Source organism: Antedon mediterranea, chromosome 7 (genome assembly GCF_964355755.1).
Source record: "Antedon mediterranea chromosome 7, ecAntMedi1.1, whole genome shotgun sequence".
Taxonomy (NCBI): domain Eukaryota; kingdom Metazoa; phylum Echinodermata; class Crinoidea; order Comatulida; family Antedonidae; genus Antedon; species Antedon mediterranea.
The window spans coordinates 28,705,356-28,726,718 of record NC_092676.1 but is presented as its reverse complement, the minus strand read 5'-3'; the positions used below and the strand labels follow the sequence as shown (position 1 = coordinate 28,726,718).

The following is a 21,363-nucleotide window of genomic DNA, read 5'->3' as shown; positions in this document are numbered from 1 at the left end:
TTAAGTTGGGCTGCCAATACATTTCATGCAACTTATTATCTCATCAGCATAAATAGATCATGATCTGATGTCCTTGTGAACAGTTTATCATGATGATGGATCATGATAGCTAATATGAACACACCTAGTGTATTTGAAAGCAGTGATCAGTTGAATGTGTTACTTACTAGATGGAAGACTGAGTCCGGGGTTTGGCCCTTCTGCCAAGGAACATCAACGTCATTTTCAAACTGCCCTGGATTAGACGCCTGACAAAGATAAAAATCGAAATTAAGCAAACATAATATTTTAAAAACAGTGAGTGGTAACAGTAAGCTGTAAACCTCGTAGCTTGTCCCACATAGAATCTGTATCTATCCTGAGCGGAAACCGCCCGTCCGCTCCGCTTTGTGTGTCATAAGGAATAACATACAATCTATATTTTTATTAACGTTACCGCTAGTAGGTGTAAATTGGTCTTTGAGCTTCATAATAGTCCAAAAATTAAAATGATTATATAGTTACCCTAACAATAATCTTCTCACAAACACTAGCCACAATCATGAAAGTCTCTGATCCGCAATAAGCGTGAACTCCGACAACCAACATAAAGTAGCGTTGGTCTGGGTTTGGTTTCCCTTTCTTTCGCATGTTATTCGACGTAGTCTCGCTGAAGTGTAAACGACCAATGGTTGCCTTGGTAACTTGATCTACAGGAATGTCAATCCTGTAAAAGAACATTAAATAATTTGTTAACATTCACCTAAACAGTTAAAATTTTTAATATTTTTAATGCATTCTATCAGTGGCGGGTTTCCTGCTATCGAATGTGATTAAAAATAAATAAATGTCGAGTTGAATAGTCTACTGATTTTTTTCTACTCTCTGTAGAATTTCTTGTGTAATGTATTTATGTATATGTCCCTATTAAACACAAAATGTATTTGTTATTAAACTTTGTTTAAAGGTTTGCATGGTTTGTGATTCAAAATGAAAATATTTGCCTACTTTAGTGTTTGTACTGTAGCATACTAACCAAAACACCAAGACATTGTCAACTTAATACTTATTTCCATTTTGGAGACCCAAGGTGTACTGTATACCTTTTAACTAATAACTTAATTTTCTATTTGACTTACTTGACAGGATTAAATGGTTTTTTGCTTCTGTCCGCTTGCGATTGCTCAACACGAATATACGAGTCCATCGACTCAAGTTTAACGCCGTTTAAATGTACATAGTAACTGTCAATTCGTTTTAAACCGTTGGTCGTTCGGACAAACTTCGGTACTCCTAATAAACCAATGTGGACTGTAACTTGAAAATGATTCTTCTTTTGACAAACAAATGAATCGTCAGGAACGGAGAAATTGAAGCCTTTGTCCGCTTCAACTCTGAACTCTGGTGCTAGTCTGCAATGCAACAAATAAAATCAATTTTAATTTGATTTCTCAAGAAAGCTACACACAACATATCGTTCTGTGTCACTGACGATACTTAATAGGATCGCTAAATCTCTTTCCACAACATACCGTTCTGTGTTGCTGACGATCTTAAATTGCCTGAAATATATTGCTAAATGATACTTATTGATGATGATGATACAAATTGAGAAAAGAAAAACCAAATCTGGACAGTAGGAAATTCTTCTTCAGCCAGCGTGTAGTGAATGACTTGAACAACTTAGCACAAAGTGCAATATCTGCTCCAAACCTACTCTGCTTCAAGAACGAGATAAACAAACACATGGGTTTATAAAGAGCCAAAAAAGCCCCCTTAACCCTGCCACACTCTATCTTCAAGAAGATGGATTGTGGCGAATCAAGGTAAATTTAAGGTAAATACTTACACATTCTGTCCATTGGCGTCACATAGTGTATGCCATTTATTTGGTTGATATTGCTGCCATTTTATGCACTGATACGTTGATTCGGTGTATGATAGGTTGTCGCTGCCCCCACCGGCACTAGTTCCCATTTCTATGTCATACATGTTGCCGTCATTGAATAATGACGCTAAAAAAATAACAAGATCGTGTATTATTGTCCTGTTACAGAATAAACTATAGCTCTAAGTTCAACAGATTTATAGTTGGCACCAAAAAAGGCGAATGAGGGCGCTGCATTTCAAGAGAACATCCAGGAACAAAATTAGGTAATATGTTTATTCTGGACAACGCAAGCCATACTTTACATATCGAGTGACCCCTGGAGTGACCTCCTTATATTATAGCACCTTATGATGAAAGAACGAAGTCACATGTTGTAACTTACAATTATCCAATGCGTAGTCAAGGTCCTGCATTTTTGTACACGAATCACTCCCTGTAAAAATAAATAAAAATCAATTATAAGTATGTTTAACATTTGAAGTAAAGACTACTTATTGAGATGTTACGTAATACAATATTGAGAGGATTACATAATATAGATTAAGATATTTGACAGGGTTGAAACAGGGAGTTAACAACTGGTTGAAATGAGCAATCGATCGAAAGATAAACATAGACTTTAAAACCAAGTAGCAAACTGAAGAATAGAAAAATTGTCACCTAGCGGAAAAAGAGCCGGAAAGGTACTTCCGAGTGTTTCATGGACAAATAACAGGGATACAAAGACGATGTGGTGCTTATAAGTGCTAGGATCCAGAAACAGGAACTGGGATACTAGGGTCTAAAATAGCACAAACTGACACCAACAACAAGATGATGCAAAACATGATGCATTCAAGCAATTTATATAAAAAAAAAAAGTAATATAACGTCGTTTGAATCAGGATGCGGATCCTAATTGGTTAAATAACAAATTATTTTAAGAATGTCAAAACATTAAACAGAGGATTATATTGTTGTACATTAACATCTTGTAAGGGACCATGTCAACATGATTCTACTGCAGTTACTGCAGTAACTACATTTTGTTTCACTCTTTTCAGGCCAATTATTTAGTAAACTCTTTTGAGGGTACAGTAGCACACTATTTATTGCAATGGGTAATAATACCCCAGGGTATTTATGTTGTTTTTGTAAATTGTAAAATATTTTTATAGTATTAATTTAATGCTCATCACATTGAATACAATAATAATATTACCAACTACTATCTGGGAAAAACTTTGCCAGTGTAGCATGTAGCAAAAAGCTATACAAAACAATCTTATTGGTACACATTTCTAAAATTGTGTAGCCAAAAATACAATACAAAACTATTTTTCTCCACTAAAAAATCGGTTTGATTTACCCATGGAGCTATAAATTTATAGCTCCGTGATTTACCTATATTGCTAAACACATTTTTTAAGTTGAAATTTTTCCCTGATTAGATCTTTGGAATGCATTTTTTAAACTTTACACAAGTGCACACTAGAATAGGTACAACCATTCCTTGTAATCTATCTATTAATTATCATACAATAAAATACAGATAGTGTTTATGAACTGTTGTTATGGGGGAACAAGTTCAAATGGGAAACAACTGTAACATATTATTAATACAGTATACATATATTTATATTTAAAGGTCAAAAGGTCAACGTATGGGAAGTTGCAAATTGGAAGTTTATTACTCTGCAAGTGAAGACAATGAAACAATTTGAACATAGTATTATATCATCATCGTTTCACCATAAATCTGTCACACTAAATTATAAACAAAAATTATCATTCCCAGTACTATCCAACATTCATAATTACTACAGAAATTCTGCCCAATTACAGACAAACGGAAATAGGGTACAAGCTACGCAAAAATATGATTTGTCCTTAAGTTATGCAAAACACAATAATTTTAGACAAATCACTGCCTGCACCATGCAAAGCCCTTTTTCCAGACGAAATGAATACGTTTTCATTATACTCCAATCGACTATACTGCTGTCGCGCTCAGACACATAAATAACTATCGATGCCGCGCTTAAAATCTACTGAAATCGTTTATTTTTACTACGGAAAAAGTTCATTAAGATCATCGAAATTAATTATAGCAAATTGAGAAATCTACTATTAAGATATAAAGAATTCCTAGTAGTAGAGTGGCTGAGTGAGTCATTCATGCTATGTTTAACACTTCAATTTCATTCATTCATAGGCGGCCTACTCCACTACCTAAAATACAATCACTCTTCAAAATAGCAAAAGCAATAATTTTTGGTTATGCAAATGAAATGAATGTTAAAAGCCAATCGGAAACAAGATTTTTAGGACTTGTATCCAATAGCTGCATTATACTAGAGATGTTTTCCTGGAATGAAATAGAAAGAACAAGGTCTTTAATTGATAATTTACAGTTTGGTATTTAAGAGAGTATGCAACACAAATTGCACCACAGAAGTTTCAGCATTAAAGTTGCACAACCAGTAGAAATCAGAAAATCGGAAAAAATTATATAGAAAACAAAGATTTCGTAGTATTGTACAGTAGTAGTACAGGTCTGTAGTAGTAGTATTTATTAACGCTAGGTTTAATGTTGAAAGAATTTCATTTAGCTTCGATCTTGTATAGATGACAAACTTGTAGCTTTTACAAAAACGAAATTTGTCATCTATAGGTTTAATCAGGGAGTTGTAAAAATGTTGATAACAAAAAATCATTCGATATGTCCTAACCATGACTTTTGACCTCAAGGATCAGCTGTCCACTGCATGTTCAATATAAATTAAAAAACTGGATTTGTATGATTGTGTTTATATGAATTCAACACATGTTCTTTTACAATGGTTGGTATTAAAGTCCACTGAAATCAGATCAGATTATTTTCAATAATAACAATTAGAGATATACTATAAATAACCCTTAAACGCCAACAGTTAATAATAATTATGTCAATAGTAATAATTAGTAATAATTTTTTATTTAAAATAATCACAAACTATGAAGGCTACCGGTGTTTAGAAGTTTGTTTGGTGCACAAATCTGTCACCTAAACTATGAACACTAGGCCTATATAATATTTGGTAGTAGGGGGTTCCCCGGTGTTTTTAGTCTTAGTTCTCTAATACCTTTACTTAACCCCTTACTGCCAATTGGCAGCTCCACCCGATATAACAGAGTGTACAGAACACAAAAAGACTTTTTAAAATACAAAAAGTATTGAACAAGTTTTCTAACCTACTAGCAGTGGCGTAACGCAGAGACTTGAGGCCTCTGGTTTAGGAACTCCAAGTGGATCTTCAACGCTGGAGGCATCATGCATTTTTAGCCTTTTCAACATATTTTAATGCCTGTTTTTTCCTCTGGACACTGCTCTGAGGCCCTCATAAGCTCCGGGCCCCCGGGTTTAGCTAGTGAGCAGTCATAGCCGTTACGACACTGCCTACTAGGCACTTATTTATCATTGTGGAGGAGTACTAAAAACAGAATATCATGCACATAATGATATGATTACTGTAGGAGACTAATAATTAGTACAGCATTGTTATAGTATAGTACAATGGATAGACATACAATACAATACATATATATTTGTACACTGTAATACATAGGTTCATACTAAAATACCTGAGTTTAATAATATGAATATTAAAATAAAACTTTTACTTATAATATGTGTAGGATAAAATGTACTGCATATTAATATGTAGTACAGTTTAATGTCCTCTAACATATTTTCTATTAATGATTATTGAACCGTAGCCCCAATGTTATGTTGAAATCATATCATGCCAAGTTACATATTTTAAAAACATCGTTCCTCTCGTATGTAAATTTCAAATGAACATACCATCTGTTTCACATAGATGTTTGTTACTTAGCTTAATCCAGAAATTTCTATGAGTTTCATTTTATCAATAAATCAAAACTTGCTTTTCGCTTTCAAGAATTTCAATCTAAATTCATGCTGCGTAACTTAAAAATCATTTTTTTACAAAATAACTTAAAATGTTTGTTTTAAAGAGAATGTGTATTGTATGAACACATTTACATACTAACATTTTTATATACTTATAATGTACTTATATTTTTTTGTGGCTTAAGTACTAAAAGTTAAGTTAAGCTTCAAACTGTTGCTGTATAGGCCTATAGTATTTTCATTATATATATTTTAGTTCAGTAAGAAAAAAATGTGTATATTAAATTATATTTTAATAATAAATTATAGAAGAATTATATTATTTGAAAAGTACATGAGTACTACTACAATGTGCATTATGACCTACGCTGACCTCCAAGGAAGTACTTCAAACGATATTGATGCTTATTACATCATGTGTACATTTCCTATTATTACTGTATATGTACATATAGTAGAATGCTTGGATGAACAGAATCCGGAAAATAATGGTATTTGTTAAGGTAATAAGGTCATATTCAACCACATTCTAACGGTATTACATATTTTAATATTTTAAGACTGTTTTCACACTGGTTTCCTGTTCTTCCAGAGAACCAACAGTTTACCAAGTTTATATTGTGCACATCAACCAACTGTTTTACGTCCCATCTGAAAGATGAGGCAATGAGAGTTTAATATCTTAGGATACATGGCACTGTGTTACATAATTTGCTTAGTATACAGAAAAATAAAAGTTATTTACTGTATGTCCACACTAAACACATGCCAATGATGTTCCATCATTTAATATTTTAAGGGTGGATTCACACTTGATTTGATTAATGAATGCTCAGTGGCATACATAATACCATTGAATCCATTTTCTTCCCAGGACTCTTTTCAATTGAGGTATTTTGTGAATTTCAATTTTCACACTATTCCACTATTGTAATTTGTTACAACCAATATCCTAATTCCCAATGTCCCACTAATTATTCAAGCCTTGTTTTATAGGGTTACACAGCACAATTTAATGAATAAAAACAGAAACCACATAATCACAGAAAGATTAAGGGTGATTCACATGGCAATACCCACATATTTTCCACTACCACATCATCAAATCCCACCCTATTTTTAAACCATCATCAGATTCTACTGAAACATTATAAAACATAGCGATAATCAATTTGGATTATTAATAAAAATAATTAACAAAAGTCTTGACGCACTTAAAATATTCTAAATGAATCAATAGCTTTCAATGATTCAAGTTATTTTTTTCTGTGTGAATTTCCTTTTTATATTCACAAAAATGAAAATTACTTTAAACTGACAAAACCACAATTGAATTAGGAACAAACGGGTTCCGGTACATCCAAGGATTTCTTACAAAAAATAATAATGCGTAATCATACAGCCTAAAAATACCAAACACTATCACACTAGTTTGACAAAAAAAATATGATTTGCCCAAATATTGTAGTGATATGTCCACATATGGTAGTGGTATGACATCATCATGTCTATATATTTTTTGTCACGTAAATATTGATAGTGTAGACAGGGCTTAAGGGACCATGTAAACATTCCTCTACTGCAGTAACTATACTTTGATAATCTTTTATTAAACAGTTTATTTAATTATTTAGCAAGATTTTCTGGGTAATCATAACAATGTATATTGCAGTGACTGTCATAAGCTTCTACATTGAAAAAAAATCATACATTATTGCAGTAAAATAAAATTACTGCAGTATTTGCAGAATAACAAAATGAAGTACTGACAGTATTTGTACAGTAGTAGAGTAATGGTAAAAAATCAATACAAAACCAATTTGTCTTTCTTTTTATTGATACCATATACACTTTACTATACACTTTATTATGATACTATTTGAGGTATACTGTGTATGTTCATCCGGGTGGAAAATAATCTCACACAGCGTTTATTATTTACATAGAGGCGGGTCCATTCTTTATACAATTATTCTATAGATGAGTAATGCACGAAAAAATCAATAGAATAGTGTGCTGCCGCTTCACAAAGTTGGAATCTATACTGTGTACATATTGTCAAAGACATAAACAAGTATTAATATCAACAATATAATTTGATTTATATAATTATACCATAATAGTAGTAACCCCTAATTTGGCGGACCAATATTCAGGGCACACCCATATATTAGGAGACACTTTCCTGTGAAAAAAACAAGGGCCAATAAATGTTTTGACATTACTATAGCAAACCTCCATTCAGGTGAAACTCACATTAAAGGAACCCTTTGTTGAGTCCCGAAGGTGTCAACTTAATAGGTGCTCTTCTATAAAATTAAATCACTTCTTTTCTGTATTGTAATATATACTGTATCTTCAAGGTAATCTAACGACAGGATTCTGAGCTCTAGAGATCGATTCTACCTATGGCTGTCCCTTAACAGACACCGCATACTGCAGAGAATATATACATGGTACAGTACTGTTGGTATTTCTCGCAGCCAGACATACGATCAAAGAGGACTTGTTAAGAGTTCATATCCACAGTAGGCAAGGCGAGCTCAGCATCTTCTTGTTAGAATGCCATGCATTTCACAATGTCGATTTATATACCATTGTAGCCTATTTCCTCAAAAGCAATGGTTATTTTTACAATTGAATCTTTTGTAAATAAGTTTAGAATCAAATTTCACAGTCACTACACAGAGCCTTTTATTCTATTTCTAGGTTATAAACACGATTTAGTACCTATCACCAGCAGTACTTAACCCCCTAATGTGTCACTGTTTAAAAATTTTAATTTTAAACCAAATGATTCTAGAGTTTGGTATTTGGGAGGGGTTGTGGATGATGGGAAAAGAGATGGTTTGTGGTGTAAGTTAAGTACAATACACACAAACCAACCATTACTGGGCCTGTAAGGTTACGACCTGACCACTTTTGATAACCCAGTGGCTTGAACAGAGATTCTTCCCTTTTTTTGCAAAAACCGGACCACTTTATTTCTTGTGGCTATATCACTGTTATGTTGGTAGTGTATTCAGTAAGTGCAAGTGCAACTTACCTCGATAAACCAATATTGGCTATTTATTCAAGATTCATTTACAAATAAAAAGTTACTGTAAAAACTAAAATATTAAATAATCATAGGTAGCCCATGATTGTGAGAAAATAAAATCTTGACATGTTTTGTCAAAATCAAAAACCTTGAAGGCAATCCAGCCTAAAAAAAAATGTCAGGGATTTGATTCTTCTATTATGATTTTAAAGCCGACGTCTCTGAAGGGCAAATCTGCTGTTAACAAGCAATGCAGCAACTATTATGAATCATGCCTTTATTATATCACAGTAGCAAGCAGTCTCACATACTATATAGTCAAAGCTGATATTTGTTTTATATACTTTTTAAAATGTTTGTAATAACTAAAATATTTACTGTTACAATGTTACAAGGTTTTTTTTTATTATGTACAGTAGAATCCCAATTAAGGGGACACATTCTGGACCAAACAAACTGTCCCTTAAAATGGACCTGAAATGGATTTTCGATTTTTTAAATTTTAGAATGATGTTTTAGGGGTTATTACTGTAGGTGTTGCTAGAATGTATATTGTTACAAAATATAAATTGGCCCTTTTGGGGAAAGCCCCATTTGAAAATCAAAAATATTCGCGGGTGACATCACTTTGCGAATATATTCCTATCCCTCCAATGGACAATTTGCAGTTTTTTGGCTATAACTCTTGAAATCTATGGAGTATTTTTTTAAAAATGCTTGTGCATTTGCAGAAACGAATTTAGAATATTTTTAGATAAAGTTATTACCGTAAAAACGGTTATTCATCAAGTAAATGACGATTTAAAATTTTCAAATCAACGGTTTTTTTCGACTTCGCGCGCTGGATTGGGGGCCTAGGCCTAGTAAAGGTTTGGGAGGTAGACCTTCTAAATTCGGGTTTTAGAACAAACAAAGTACATTTTAGGGACCTATATTTCAACAACATTAGATATTGAATAAATTAGTATTAGTGTCAACGCTTCGCGTATCTTTTTAGGCCGTCGATCATTCACTGACTATCGGGCGGCATACACGCTCTTGATATTGTCGTGTGTATGTGACGTCGTGGATATAGAGGCTTCCGACGGCCGTTGAAATAGAATATTGCAATGGCGTGAGTAATTTTACCAAGGTATCTTAAAATTTCGTTTTTTCTCTAAATACTATACATTTTGTTTTTATTTGTATGGGTTTGTGTTAATTTGATACATTTAAATAACATGAGTGAATTTCTTGAAAATCGAAAGTCCGTTTCCCCTGAATAGGGGTTTGCTGTAGTGTTAAATATATTGGCTCTTGTTAGATTCCATGAGAAAGTGTCCTCTTAATAGTGTGTCCCCCAAATAGGGGGTTGTAAAGGTGGGGTGTTCTAATGTATTCAATGGTCGTTCATCCTGTTTGACCTAATTGTTTGACCTGACATTGTATTGATTGTTGTAATTTGCATTTTGGGTAATTATCAAAAAGTACAGAATAAATAAATACTTTTTAAGAATGTACCTTTTATTTAAAACATTTTAAAACTATAAAGCTCTGTCTGAAATATCAAATTTACTTTTTTTGTTAAACTAGTTTGATAGTGTAGACAGAGCTAAATAAAATATCTGATGGACTTCCTTGAAAATGAATTGTATAGAAACACTTTGTATTCTCACTATCAACATTTTATGCAATAAATCTCATGAAAGAAAAAGGGGAAAAACCAAGTACAGTACTGTAGTCATAAAAAGCCAGAATATACAACAACAAAAAATTCATCTGCTGCAAGAGGATCTGGATTCTCTTGTGGGATGGGCTGAGACATGGAAACTTTCTTTAAAAATAAGCAAATGTAAATCTTTGTGTATCACTCTGAAAACAAAGTCTATTATAACCAAATATAAGTTGAATGATCAGGAATTAGATTGTGTTAATTCTCAAAGGGATTTAGGAGTTTTAATTGATAGTAAGTTAAACTTTTGTTTACATGTTAATTATGTTGTATCTAAGGCAAATAGAATGCTGGGTTTGTTATGGAGGAACTGTAGATTCATGGGCAATGGTGGAGCATTAACATCATTGTACCGTTCAGTCGTGCGCCCCCACATGGAATACTGTTCAGTCATTTTTAATTCAATTTCTTGTACTCAATCTCAGCGTATTTATAATGTTCAGAACAAATTCATTAGATTCCTTACTCGCACTTGTCCTAATTATTATGTTTCTCTTATTTCTCTTGAAAATCATAGAGTTGTTTTTGATATGGTTTTTTTATACAACTCATTCAATTCCGTTTATGATTGTCCTATTGTTGCTTTGTTTAAGCTGAATATACCAACTTGTACTCGCAGCAAGTGTTTGCTTCACGTTCCTTGTGGTCGTGTTGAATGCACAAAATGAGGTATCTTTCAGCGGTTACCCAACACATTTAATAGGTTACTTGTTACTTGTTTGGATATTGATTTATTTTATGATAGTTTAAATGTATTTAAGGGTAAAATTTTTAAATCTTTGTAATGTCCCAATCTTTGTTTATATCATTGTTGCTAATATGAATATATTACTATTAGGCCAAATAAAAAAAAATACTTGTTAAGCGTCACACCCTCATAAATTTTCAGGGGCGGGGGGACGGTTTTTTTTTTTTTTTTTTACTTTTTATGGAGGAATATTTTTGCGCGATGGACGTTTTGGCCGACTTTTTTTTAGGACGAAACGTCAAACTTTTAAAATGCGAAACAGAACAAAATTGACTATGTATGAAAATTGAGTTTTGTATTGTTTATATCCAGACGTAATTAAAACATTAAATTTAATTGCCACCGAGCGAAATTGTAGGCCCTAGGCTAATCCGTCCAAGCTGCCACCCCCGCCTCACTCATCGGCCATGGTCCGCCGTCTCTCGCTCGACTCATCTATCCAGGAAATTCCCTATCGCGAGAAGCATGATGTTGGTCTCAATAATAGTATACTAAATAGTGGGCTGATTTTGAAAACAGCTTACGGCATTTCTTAAGTGAATTTTTATTCAACGTATTCATTCTTCTTTGATGAATCCTTTGCCAATTGCTGTGTAAATCAGTATTTAAAGTTGTAATGCGAAAAGTGTGTGTAATTATTCCACAGGTAAACCAGGCATAAGAAAACCCATCGCCCAACAGGACCTCGTGGTGTGCCGATCTCGAGCGCGAGAACATCGTAAACAAAATTGGTAGAGTCCATTATGTATGGGGTGTTTCCTATTTACGAACCTATAAAAAACGCGCTTCGACGACCACGGTGTAGGCAAAATATTTATTTCGTTAAATCCCTAAATTGATAATCGTGTATTCTGTAATCACGTGACTGATGATGTAATCCTCAGCGACGTACTAAATGCACATGATTTAATGTGTTGGGGAAAAAGCTTGCTGTTTACCACATTACATGATTCGCGGTGCTATTCGCGTTTCCTTGACGTAAATCGGCGGCGTGTAAATATAATGAAACAATTGTTTTCACCAAATTGCCGTTGTCGACATAGGCCTAGAGCGATCGGTGGCTAGCTAGCGTGACTAAGCTAAGAAGTACGTATTTTTCAAAAAATTACACCAGCCTAGCAAACATTTGCTAGTTTTGAAATTTTCAACTAGCAATTATGAAGAATCTACTAGCAAAATGCTAGTTTGCTAGCGTGAATTTTGAGCCCTGCTCTGGAGCTAGGCCAGGCCGCTGAACTTTCCGTTGTATATGGGTAAAAAAAAAATAAAAATAAAAAGAGAGGCGGCTGGATAATCAGGAGCGGGCGCTGACGCTTAACAAGTATGTTTTTTTATTTGGCCTTATTATAGTTTATGTTTAGATTCAACCTGTTATTGGCGGTTTCATCGCTGTTGGTTGACAACTGAATAAAATAAAAAAATTAAAAAAATTAATATATAAAAAACTATTAAGGGCTAGTGTTGCTCGAAAGCTCTGCTAATTTTTTACTTTATCGTTTTGATTTAGCTTTTCGCTTTTCCTTTTGTATCTCCATTGTCATTTTTTTCAGTAATTTGCCTTTGGATTTATATAAAAAACTGTATTAATTTCTCTCAAAATACTCTACAAGAATATTGATAAAATATTAACAAAATAATTGAAAACAGATTTCTACTAATTGACAACTAAATTTAACTTTATATAGTCTGTACTTAATTGATAATTCAGTCCAACTACTCATCTTCTCAATCAAACGTCAAATTTATCACACTTTAGACGAGGGCGCTAATTGACAATTACAAAAGGAAACTTCTTGGCAACCGTTATGCAATAAGTCACAACATCTAAGAGACCCTGAATATAGGAAATTAAAAAAAGGTTGTATTGTGGGTCATAAGAGCGGGGTCAAGTACTGCAGTAGCTAGGGGTATACTGCAGGATATGATAGGGTACCCCTTTCAACAAATCTAATTATACAAACAATAGGTGTTTTGTATTTAAAAAGGAATATTGCTCTCCGAAACTTTGCCAACTTCCTGGCAGGGACGTTGTGATTGAGCTTTTAAAAGATATATTGCTCTCTTAACCTTTGGCACTTTCTCCTGGCAGGGACGTTATGATTTAGCTTTTAAAAGGAATATACTCTCTTAAACTTTGGCCCTTTCTCCTGACAGAGACGTTTTGAATGAGTTTTTAAAAGGAATATACTCTCTTAAACTTTGGCCCTTTCTCCTGACAGAGACGTTTTGAAAGAGCTTTTAAAAGGAATATACTCTCTTAAACTTTGGCCCTTTCTCCTGACAGAGACGTTTTGAATGAGCTTTTAAAAGGAATATGCTCTCTTAAACTTTGGCACATTCTCCTGCCTGGGACGTAATTGAGCTTTTTGCTTATGTTCGGAATCGACTTACCTGGTTCTTGTTTGATCTGCATCATACTTGGGGGCAGCATACTCCTCTTCATCGAGTTGTCTGGCGTTATAGAATGCTTTCTCTTTTTCGCTTGATGAGAAATTATACTGAAACGGCAATTAAATGACTCATTTAGATTAAGATTATCAATAAGACTTCATTATTAATTTGATAAAGACAAAGATTATAACTTTTGTGAAGTAATTAATTATAGGTTTTAAAAGTAAAAATAATAATTGAAAATATATATAACATTCAATAACAGAAACAATTGTTTAAATAAAATATCTTTGAATTGTAGCAAAAATGGAAGGGAAATAATTTTATTCGCTTTCTAAATCTGTTTAAAATAAAATATTTGAATTAAGTTTTAAAATTGTTAAACACTCTAGAATGTCGCACACACATTATCAAAAACGTCAATGTCTGATAATGATTTAATTAACACATATCTAAATAAAGCACACGGCATTACTATATTTAGGAAGGACAGATTTATATCATGACCATATATAGGTATATGATTACTATATATGGGCATATTACATATTTGATATAATGTAATAACATGGACAAAGCTGAAACATCTTCAAACCCACACAATGAATCACCAACGTCTTATTCTCCTTCAATTTTTGCAATGTGTGACTCACTCAACATATCATATGATATTGAAATTGAGTCATTTAGTAAAAATTGATACAAGTTTGCCTATACTTCCTCCATTAGTAATGTACTGTATATACTGATCTAACATTTAGGCATATTGCCTTTAACTAAAAGTTTTTTTTACAAATAGTTAATGTGATGATACTGTTCTTTCTGTTTTATTATTTTTCTTTTTATTACCTCCTTCACCTTTCTTAAGAAGGTTATAGTTTACATACAGTGCAGTTACAGTGTATAGTATTATTCTATACAGTATAGAATAATAATTCAAACTGTGCACATTGCAGACTAAACCACTTCACAACTGATATTTCATTTAAATATAAAATTGCTTTATTTTCTTAAATAATTAAAGAAATCTACAGTAATTTATCATGGTTGCTAATGTTATCTGTGAACTGCCAGAATTGTACCTATATTTATTACACAGAAGTCTTCTAACCTTTAATGCTACAAATAAAGAATGACTACCACATTTTGTTATTAGGAAGTTCTAAAATTACAACAATCCAGGACCTGGTATATTCATTGTGCGCTTGCGTGGACATTCAGACGTGCTTTCTCACTTGATCCTATTTATTTTTTTTTTAGAATTCTATCTAGGTCCAGACGATGTGCAATGACACAATATGTATTGCAGGTCGTTGAAAATCTATATCACTCCTTCTACAGATGGAGATACCGACTCTGTCTACACTATCAAACTAGTTTGACAAAAAAAAAATGTGATGTGCCCAAATATGGTAGTGATATGCCCAAATATAGCAGTGATATGACATTATCATGTCCATACTATGTATATATGGGCACATCAAATTTTGTTCACATAAAGTTTGATAGTGTAGACAGAGCCTTAGAGATCAAGACCTAACGTGGAAGTTACACTAAACTTTCATAAAAAAAATAGACTGAAAATGGCCGACAATGATGATGATGATGTCAACATCTCTATGAGTAAATTACCCTAACAATAATGCTAGGACAATTACAGTTTAATTAGATGGCCCTGTCTATGGCTCCTGAACATAAATTAGTGCACAATTAATGTATCAATCACTACATAACAGTGATAATATTTGTTATAAATTTTCCAAATATGGAAATGTATGGAAACAATCAATTAAAAATCTCCTTGATCATAATTTGAGTTTAGGCCGAGGTTTCTTTTTCTGTATTCTGTGCCAAAAGTTTGGTGGAAATGCTGTAAATCTAGAAATAAGGGCAGTTTCGATTTATGCTGGATTGTTTTATGAATATTAAATATTTGGTTATTGCAGAATTCTCCTGAATTTAGATTACTGTACTAGACTTGGTAAACAGATATAGTGGGCTTTCTTTAAATAAATAGATATTTTTATAATAGCGATGTTCCTTCTATAATAGTTTGCTAATTATCTGGAAGTAATTTATATATTCAAAAAATTAATTATATAACATTTTTTGTGTTAATTAGCTATAAAATAGTGTGTCACCCATCCTTCAGATCTACAATACTGTATCTAATATTCATAAAGATATACAATATGTTTGTCCACAGACTGGAGTTAGCAGCTTTCTGGTTTGCTGGATTTGGAAGATGGCAGGCACCAGGTTTTTTTATATTTATATATTATTTTATTTTTTGCTTAATTTCTACATGTTTTGATGGCTGTATGGCAAATCTTCTGGGAGAACAATCTTTGTATGGAAGAGGCTACCAAGTATAAACAGAAATACATAAATGAACATTCTTAAAGCAGTATTCACATTATGATAAGAACATAATAAAGGTGATGTGCACTATTACACAGAATGAACACTTATGTATTCTTTGTCGCTCTGTGGTAGTATAATCAAGTTATTCATAGAATCACTGGCCATAATGTGACCACCCGCAAAGTATATAATCCCCAGACTGGACACTGAAAACTATACTTCAGAAGTTATGTATTCCAGGAAAGGATAGCAAATTATATATCCAGTAGTATGACAGCTGTTTATGCTTTTTACATTGCTGCTTCTGATATAGCTACCCATAACCTTCTGCTGGGACTCCTGGTGTGATAGCTCAACATAATGTTTTGTAAAAAGTCATCCCTGGACTGGTACCTGGTAAAATGACTCCTTTTAACTGTGATGTTGTCATGTGATTTTACCCCTCATTCAGTAATATGTTTTGTTCCTGTTATTTATTTATGCACTTGGTTTTTTGCAATGCAATGCATCTCAGATGATTATTATTTGACAGTAAAGTGTTGTACATATCGTATATCATACTGTATGTTGAAGTACGTCCAGGTTTTTTTAAAGGCAGAGAGATTTTTACTTAGATATTTTTGTTTTTGTTTCTATTTTTGGGTCTACTGTAGGCTAAGGTGCTTTTATACCTATTTTTCCACAGGTCTCCTTTATCTTAAATCGTGTAAATAAAAACCTGTACTTTCATAAACTAAATATTCTATACTACCAGAAAGACCCTGAACAACAGATACCTCAATGACTACACTAAATTGCAATTGTTATTTTACGATACGATATAAAATATTAACACTTCCTTAATATATGAAATACACTGTAGAATGATACAGGAACATAATGCAGGACAATACACAAAGCGCTTCTATTCTTTCTTTCTATTCTCAAATAATGTAAATTCTTTTATTTCGACTCAACATAAATATGGACTTATCGACGTCAGCTATTCAAGAACTTTCTCTTTTGATATAATACAAACAATGATACAAAAGATATTTCTATAAAGAAGGTAAGTGAACTTTAAAAAAGTATTTAAAAGTAAATTATTTCCTAAAGTGCATTAGAAGAAAAATATCTTAATAAGTTTATTTTCATGGAAAATTGTAGGTAGATCAATTTTTGTACCCAAGTTTGTGTTCCTGGAGAGGTTTCACAAAACCTAGTCTACACTTAGCAAAGTTGAGTTTGAAAACTTAGCAAACTCAAGTTAGGAAAAAAGTTTATTTTCAGAAGTTAGAAAATAAAGTTTGCCAGTATAGACCACTGAAGAAAACTAGATTTCAGAAATGGAAAAACAGTTTGTCAGTGTAAACACTTCCGAAAAATAGTTTTCAGAAGTTAGGAAAAAGGTTTGCCAGCATAGACCAGTTAAAATATTTCAGAAAAATAGTTTTCAGAAGTCAAAAAGTTTGCTAATGTAATCTAGTTGAAAAACTTCTGAAAACTACTTTTCAGAAGTCAGGCAAAACTAAAGAAAACCACAAATTTTAAGAAGTTAGGAAAAAGGTTTTCTAGTGTAGACCAGTTGAAAAACTTTAGTAAACTGAAGAAAACTAGTTTCCAGAAGTTAGGCAAAAACATCTATCAGTTTAGATCAGTTGAAAACTAAAGAAAGCTAGTTTTGAGAAGTTAGGCAAAAACATATACTGTACCTGTTTAGACTAATTGAAAACTTCAGAAAAGTTATCAGAAGTTAGGAAAAAATTTAAAAGCGTAATAGTAAAATGTAACAAACCTATCTTTTCTTGGTAGAGGTGGAGGTTGCTGGTTATCTGCTGACGTAATATTCGCAAGAATTGGAGGATTTGGATTGCTCTGAATAAAGTTCACCAACTGCTGCGACACCACTGCCGAGCTACATGATGGCGTTTCAACGGGAACCTGCCCATTTATCATCGCCGCCGGGACGTGAATACCGTTGGCCACACCTGGTCTGAACATGTTGGCAGCATCTGGTTGTAACTGGCCTGGAATGACCGGCTTCTGTTCTGGAGGCGAGTAAGGTTCGGAGTTTGGTGGAGAGTCTGGTATATGACTGTAAAAAAAAATGTTTCAATGTCAGATAAAAATAGAAAACAAATATCATCAAGTTGGAAAAACTCTTGAAAAAATCTGTAAAAGCAGCAGCTGATATACTGTAAACTACTTTAAAAATATAATGAAGTATTTGTACATTGTATAATTTTTTATAGGATATCATATTGTATAGTAGTATACAGTACGATGAAATTCGTAAAAAAAATCTTTATGTAATTGAAATTCTTATATTATTGATACTAGTGATAATTGATTACCCATTTCATTTAATGAAATTAGAATTCAAAGATCAAACATGGATGAAGATATTTTAATAAAGAAGCAAACATTAACATTCTATATAAAGACAATTCTATATTTTATAAGTTTACTTTATTATCATTAGTAAAACATACTTCTATTACAAATGACAGACACATCACAATTATGTTATTAATCCCTTAAAATCAAAGTATATATTATATTGAACGTCGGAATAATATTGACTAGACAATAGGCATTAAACAGTCTGCAGGAGGTATTATAAGTAACAGTATGATAATCCTAGTAGTATGACCTTAAAAACTAAAATTATGCAAAGTGTTTGTTTATGAATGGGAGGCCAATTACCATTCCTAAAATATCATTAATTTGTCTATAGGCAAGCAACCATGGCCTTGTCCTGACTATAGGAAGACGGACAACTCAGGTTGCAGGATGCCAGCATGTGTTTTAATGCCTCCCACCCACTCACATCCTTGTTGTACCATTCTCTTCTCTCAGTACCACTGGCCCATTCATTAAAGTAGTAGGATGTTTGAGCCTACGGTATTATCACAACTGAATGTAGCCTAACAAGTTTGAATATCCTGTATTGGCCAGTAGGATATGATGCTGAAAACCCTCTCTCCTTCTTGCACCACAGCTGGTCAACTTGTTTTTTATAAACTTCTTTACTTTATTTACTTTTTTCTCTGACTGTACCCTTCCTCTTTTTCATGATTACTAAGCTGTATCACCTTATGATTAGTGTGTAGTACCTGTATGAACTATAGGCTTGTACCAGACAACTATTGTATTGTAGGTATACACAGCATTGAGTAAAGTAGGAATTACCAGGCTAAGAAATCTAAAAAACTTACCAGTACGTTTTTAAGCACTGCCTCCCATAGTAACAAACAAGTTATTTTGCTTATCACCAAGGGTTACACAACTGTATATAAGGTGCATCTACAGGATATTGGTGGTCTACAAATTGATTGATTGATTGATTGATTGATTGATCGTTGATCAAATTTTGTGACATCAAGGAAACACTTTGAAACCACAAAATCCAGGGATGTTTTTTTTTTAAATCTTTTTAAATCATTTTTATTCTCCTTTATTTTTTAACAAGTTCAATTGAACTTGTTTGATATTACATGCTAAAAATAATTCGCAGCATTTTAGGAGAGACTATGAAATTATAAACTTTTAATAATTTTAATTTGTTTGAATTAAATTTTAAAAAAACAATGATTATCATAGCAGAAAAGTTTAGCTAAGTGATCGAACTCAACCTTTAAACATTATCCTTAAAAGTCTTTAAAAAAAGATGTGAAAAAATATGTTGAGTATGAGTTAATTTATAAAATATATTATAATTTTATCTGTACAAAATCATTGAAACATTGTTACAGTTTCGAATTCAACATTAAATTTATGTACTTTATATTTAACATTTAAATCATCTGCTACAGTAGTGTTCTAGCAGAATCTCTTGATTTTATCGCAATTCCTGCTTATGTTAGTTGCTGACGTTCATCCACGAGTCACAACCGGCATTTCATGCCAAGGGTAGCATCATTTTGTTCCGTTTGGGACCTTTTGTAATTAGTACCATTGTTGTCTCAAACAAAAATAATATTTATCAAAACATCCATTCGGATGGACAATACAGATAATCTGGTAGAAAACAATCCTAAAAATAACCACTAAAAAGGATTTGCCGATCAAAATCCGACATAAATTTAGATTAAGTTGTTAATATAAAGTCCTCCAAGACTGTATGACGTCTATGAACACGTCATAATCAAAATCTTAGATTAAATTTAGAACAAGATGGTGTAATTAAAACCATCCAACAACTTCCATGTTTCCTATTTTTCGATACATTCCTGTTGGGAAGAGCCAGATACAGTACTTCCTTCCCAAACAACTTCCTAACTCCGTCTTGCACCTATTCAACATCTTGTACCACCTTGTCAAGGGGTACAGGTCTTGCAACATAGAACCAACTCTTTTTAACATCCTGCTCCGTAAAAAAAACAACAAAAAAAAGCTATGGAATTGGTAGTTTATCTGTGATTTCCTTTTCAACCAAGGTTGCCATCTGGGAAAATGATTTCAAGATTTTTTTGTTCATATCTCACTAGGTCATAAATGTACTGCCTGTACCCAGAGCAATCTAACAATAACTGAACCTATGCTATAAGATATTAGAAAATAAATCTAGATATACAGTATTATAAGGTTTAACTTCAAAACTATAATAGTGCCATTGAAAGCTTTTGAGTAGTACAGTACTGTATTAATTATTCATTAAAGTTCAGGTAATAAAAATGAGAAATTGTTTCTGTATAATTAAATTCACCATATTTCATTTTTAGCAGACCTTTGATTTTTATTGTAATAACGAAAAAGCTAATAATTTTTTAATAATATTACAGTATAATAAATTAAACAAATATTCCCTATTTCAAAATAGAAATAATTCCTCATAACTGGACAATGAGTAGTACTAATGCATTATACAGTATACTATAAGAACAAAGTGATATTTCAATACAATAATAGAATTAGCAAATAGTTCGATGTCATTTCATTTTGGACAGGCCAGACAGGACATAACATTAAACAACCCCATACAGTGAGTTACTCACAACTTGTACCCTAGACGGCAAGAAAACCTGCTGAAAAAAAAGTTACAATCGTCTTGACATTAGAAGCATGTATGATCTTTAACTTTTTTTTTTATAACACAATGACTGATTCGTCGAAGTACAAAGAATTATGTGGTAAAATACACACAATTGAGTAGTACATTGAATCTAGTATAGTAGGATAATTAGGTTGAAAACAGAGATTGGCTTCCTTTTCATTTAGTAAGGTGAGTCACCAATACCTTGGCTATGTCCCAAACAATAAGAGGAGTCTGGAGCTGTACAGAATAGCATTTTTACTGCCAGGCCTACCAAAGTAATAGTCAACGGTTGTAAAAATCGACTACCCAGAAAGTCCTATTTCCTGG

General features: G+C 32.7%; 1 protein-coding gene across 2 annotated transcripts in view; it reads right to left on the bottom strand.

The window, feature by feature from the left end:
* Nucleotides 1–21,363, bottom strand: part of LOC140055202 (myelin regulatory factor-like protein) — a 39,027-nt gene that overhangs the window by 11,275 nt on the left and 6,389 nt on the right. For both annotated transcript variants that reach the window (XM_072100456.1, XM_072100457.1), the window contains exons 4-10: nt 17,794–18,093; nt 13,656–13,762; nt 2,253–2,303; nt 1,829–1,994; nt 1,119–1,391; nt 505–706; nt 168–248 (exon numbers count right to left, since the gene is read on the bottom strand). In XM_072100456.1, the coding sequence (XP_071956557.1) occupies nt 168–248; nt 505–706; nt 1,119–1,391; nt 1,829–1,994; nt 2,253–2,303; nt 13,656–13,762; nt 17,794–18,093 (1,180 nt within the window). The remainder of the gene's footprint in view (nt 1–167; nt 249–504; nt 707–1,118; nt 1,392–1,828; nt 1,995–2,252; nt 2,304–13,655; nt 13,763–17,793; nt 18,094–21,363) is intronic.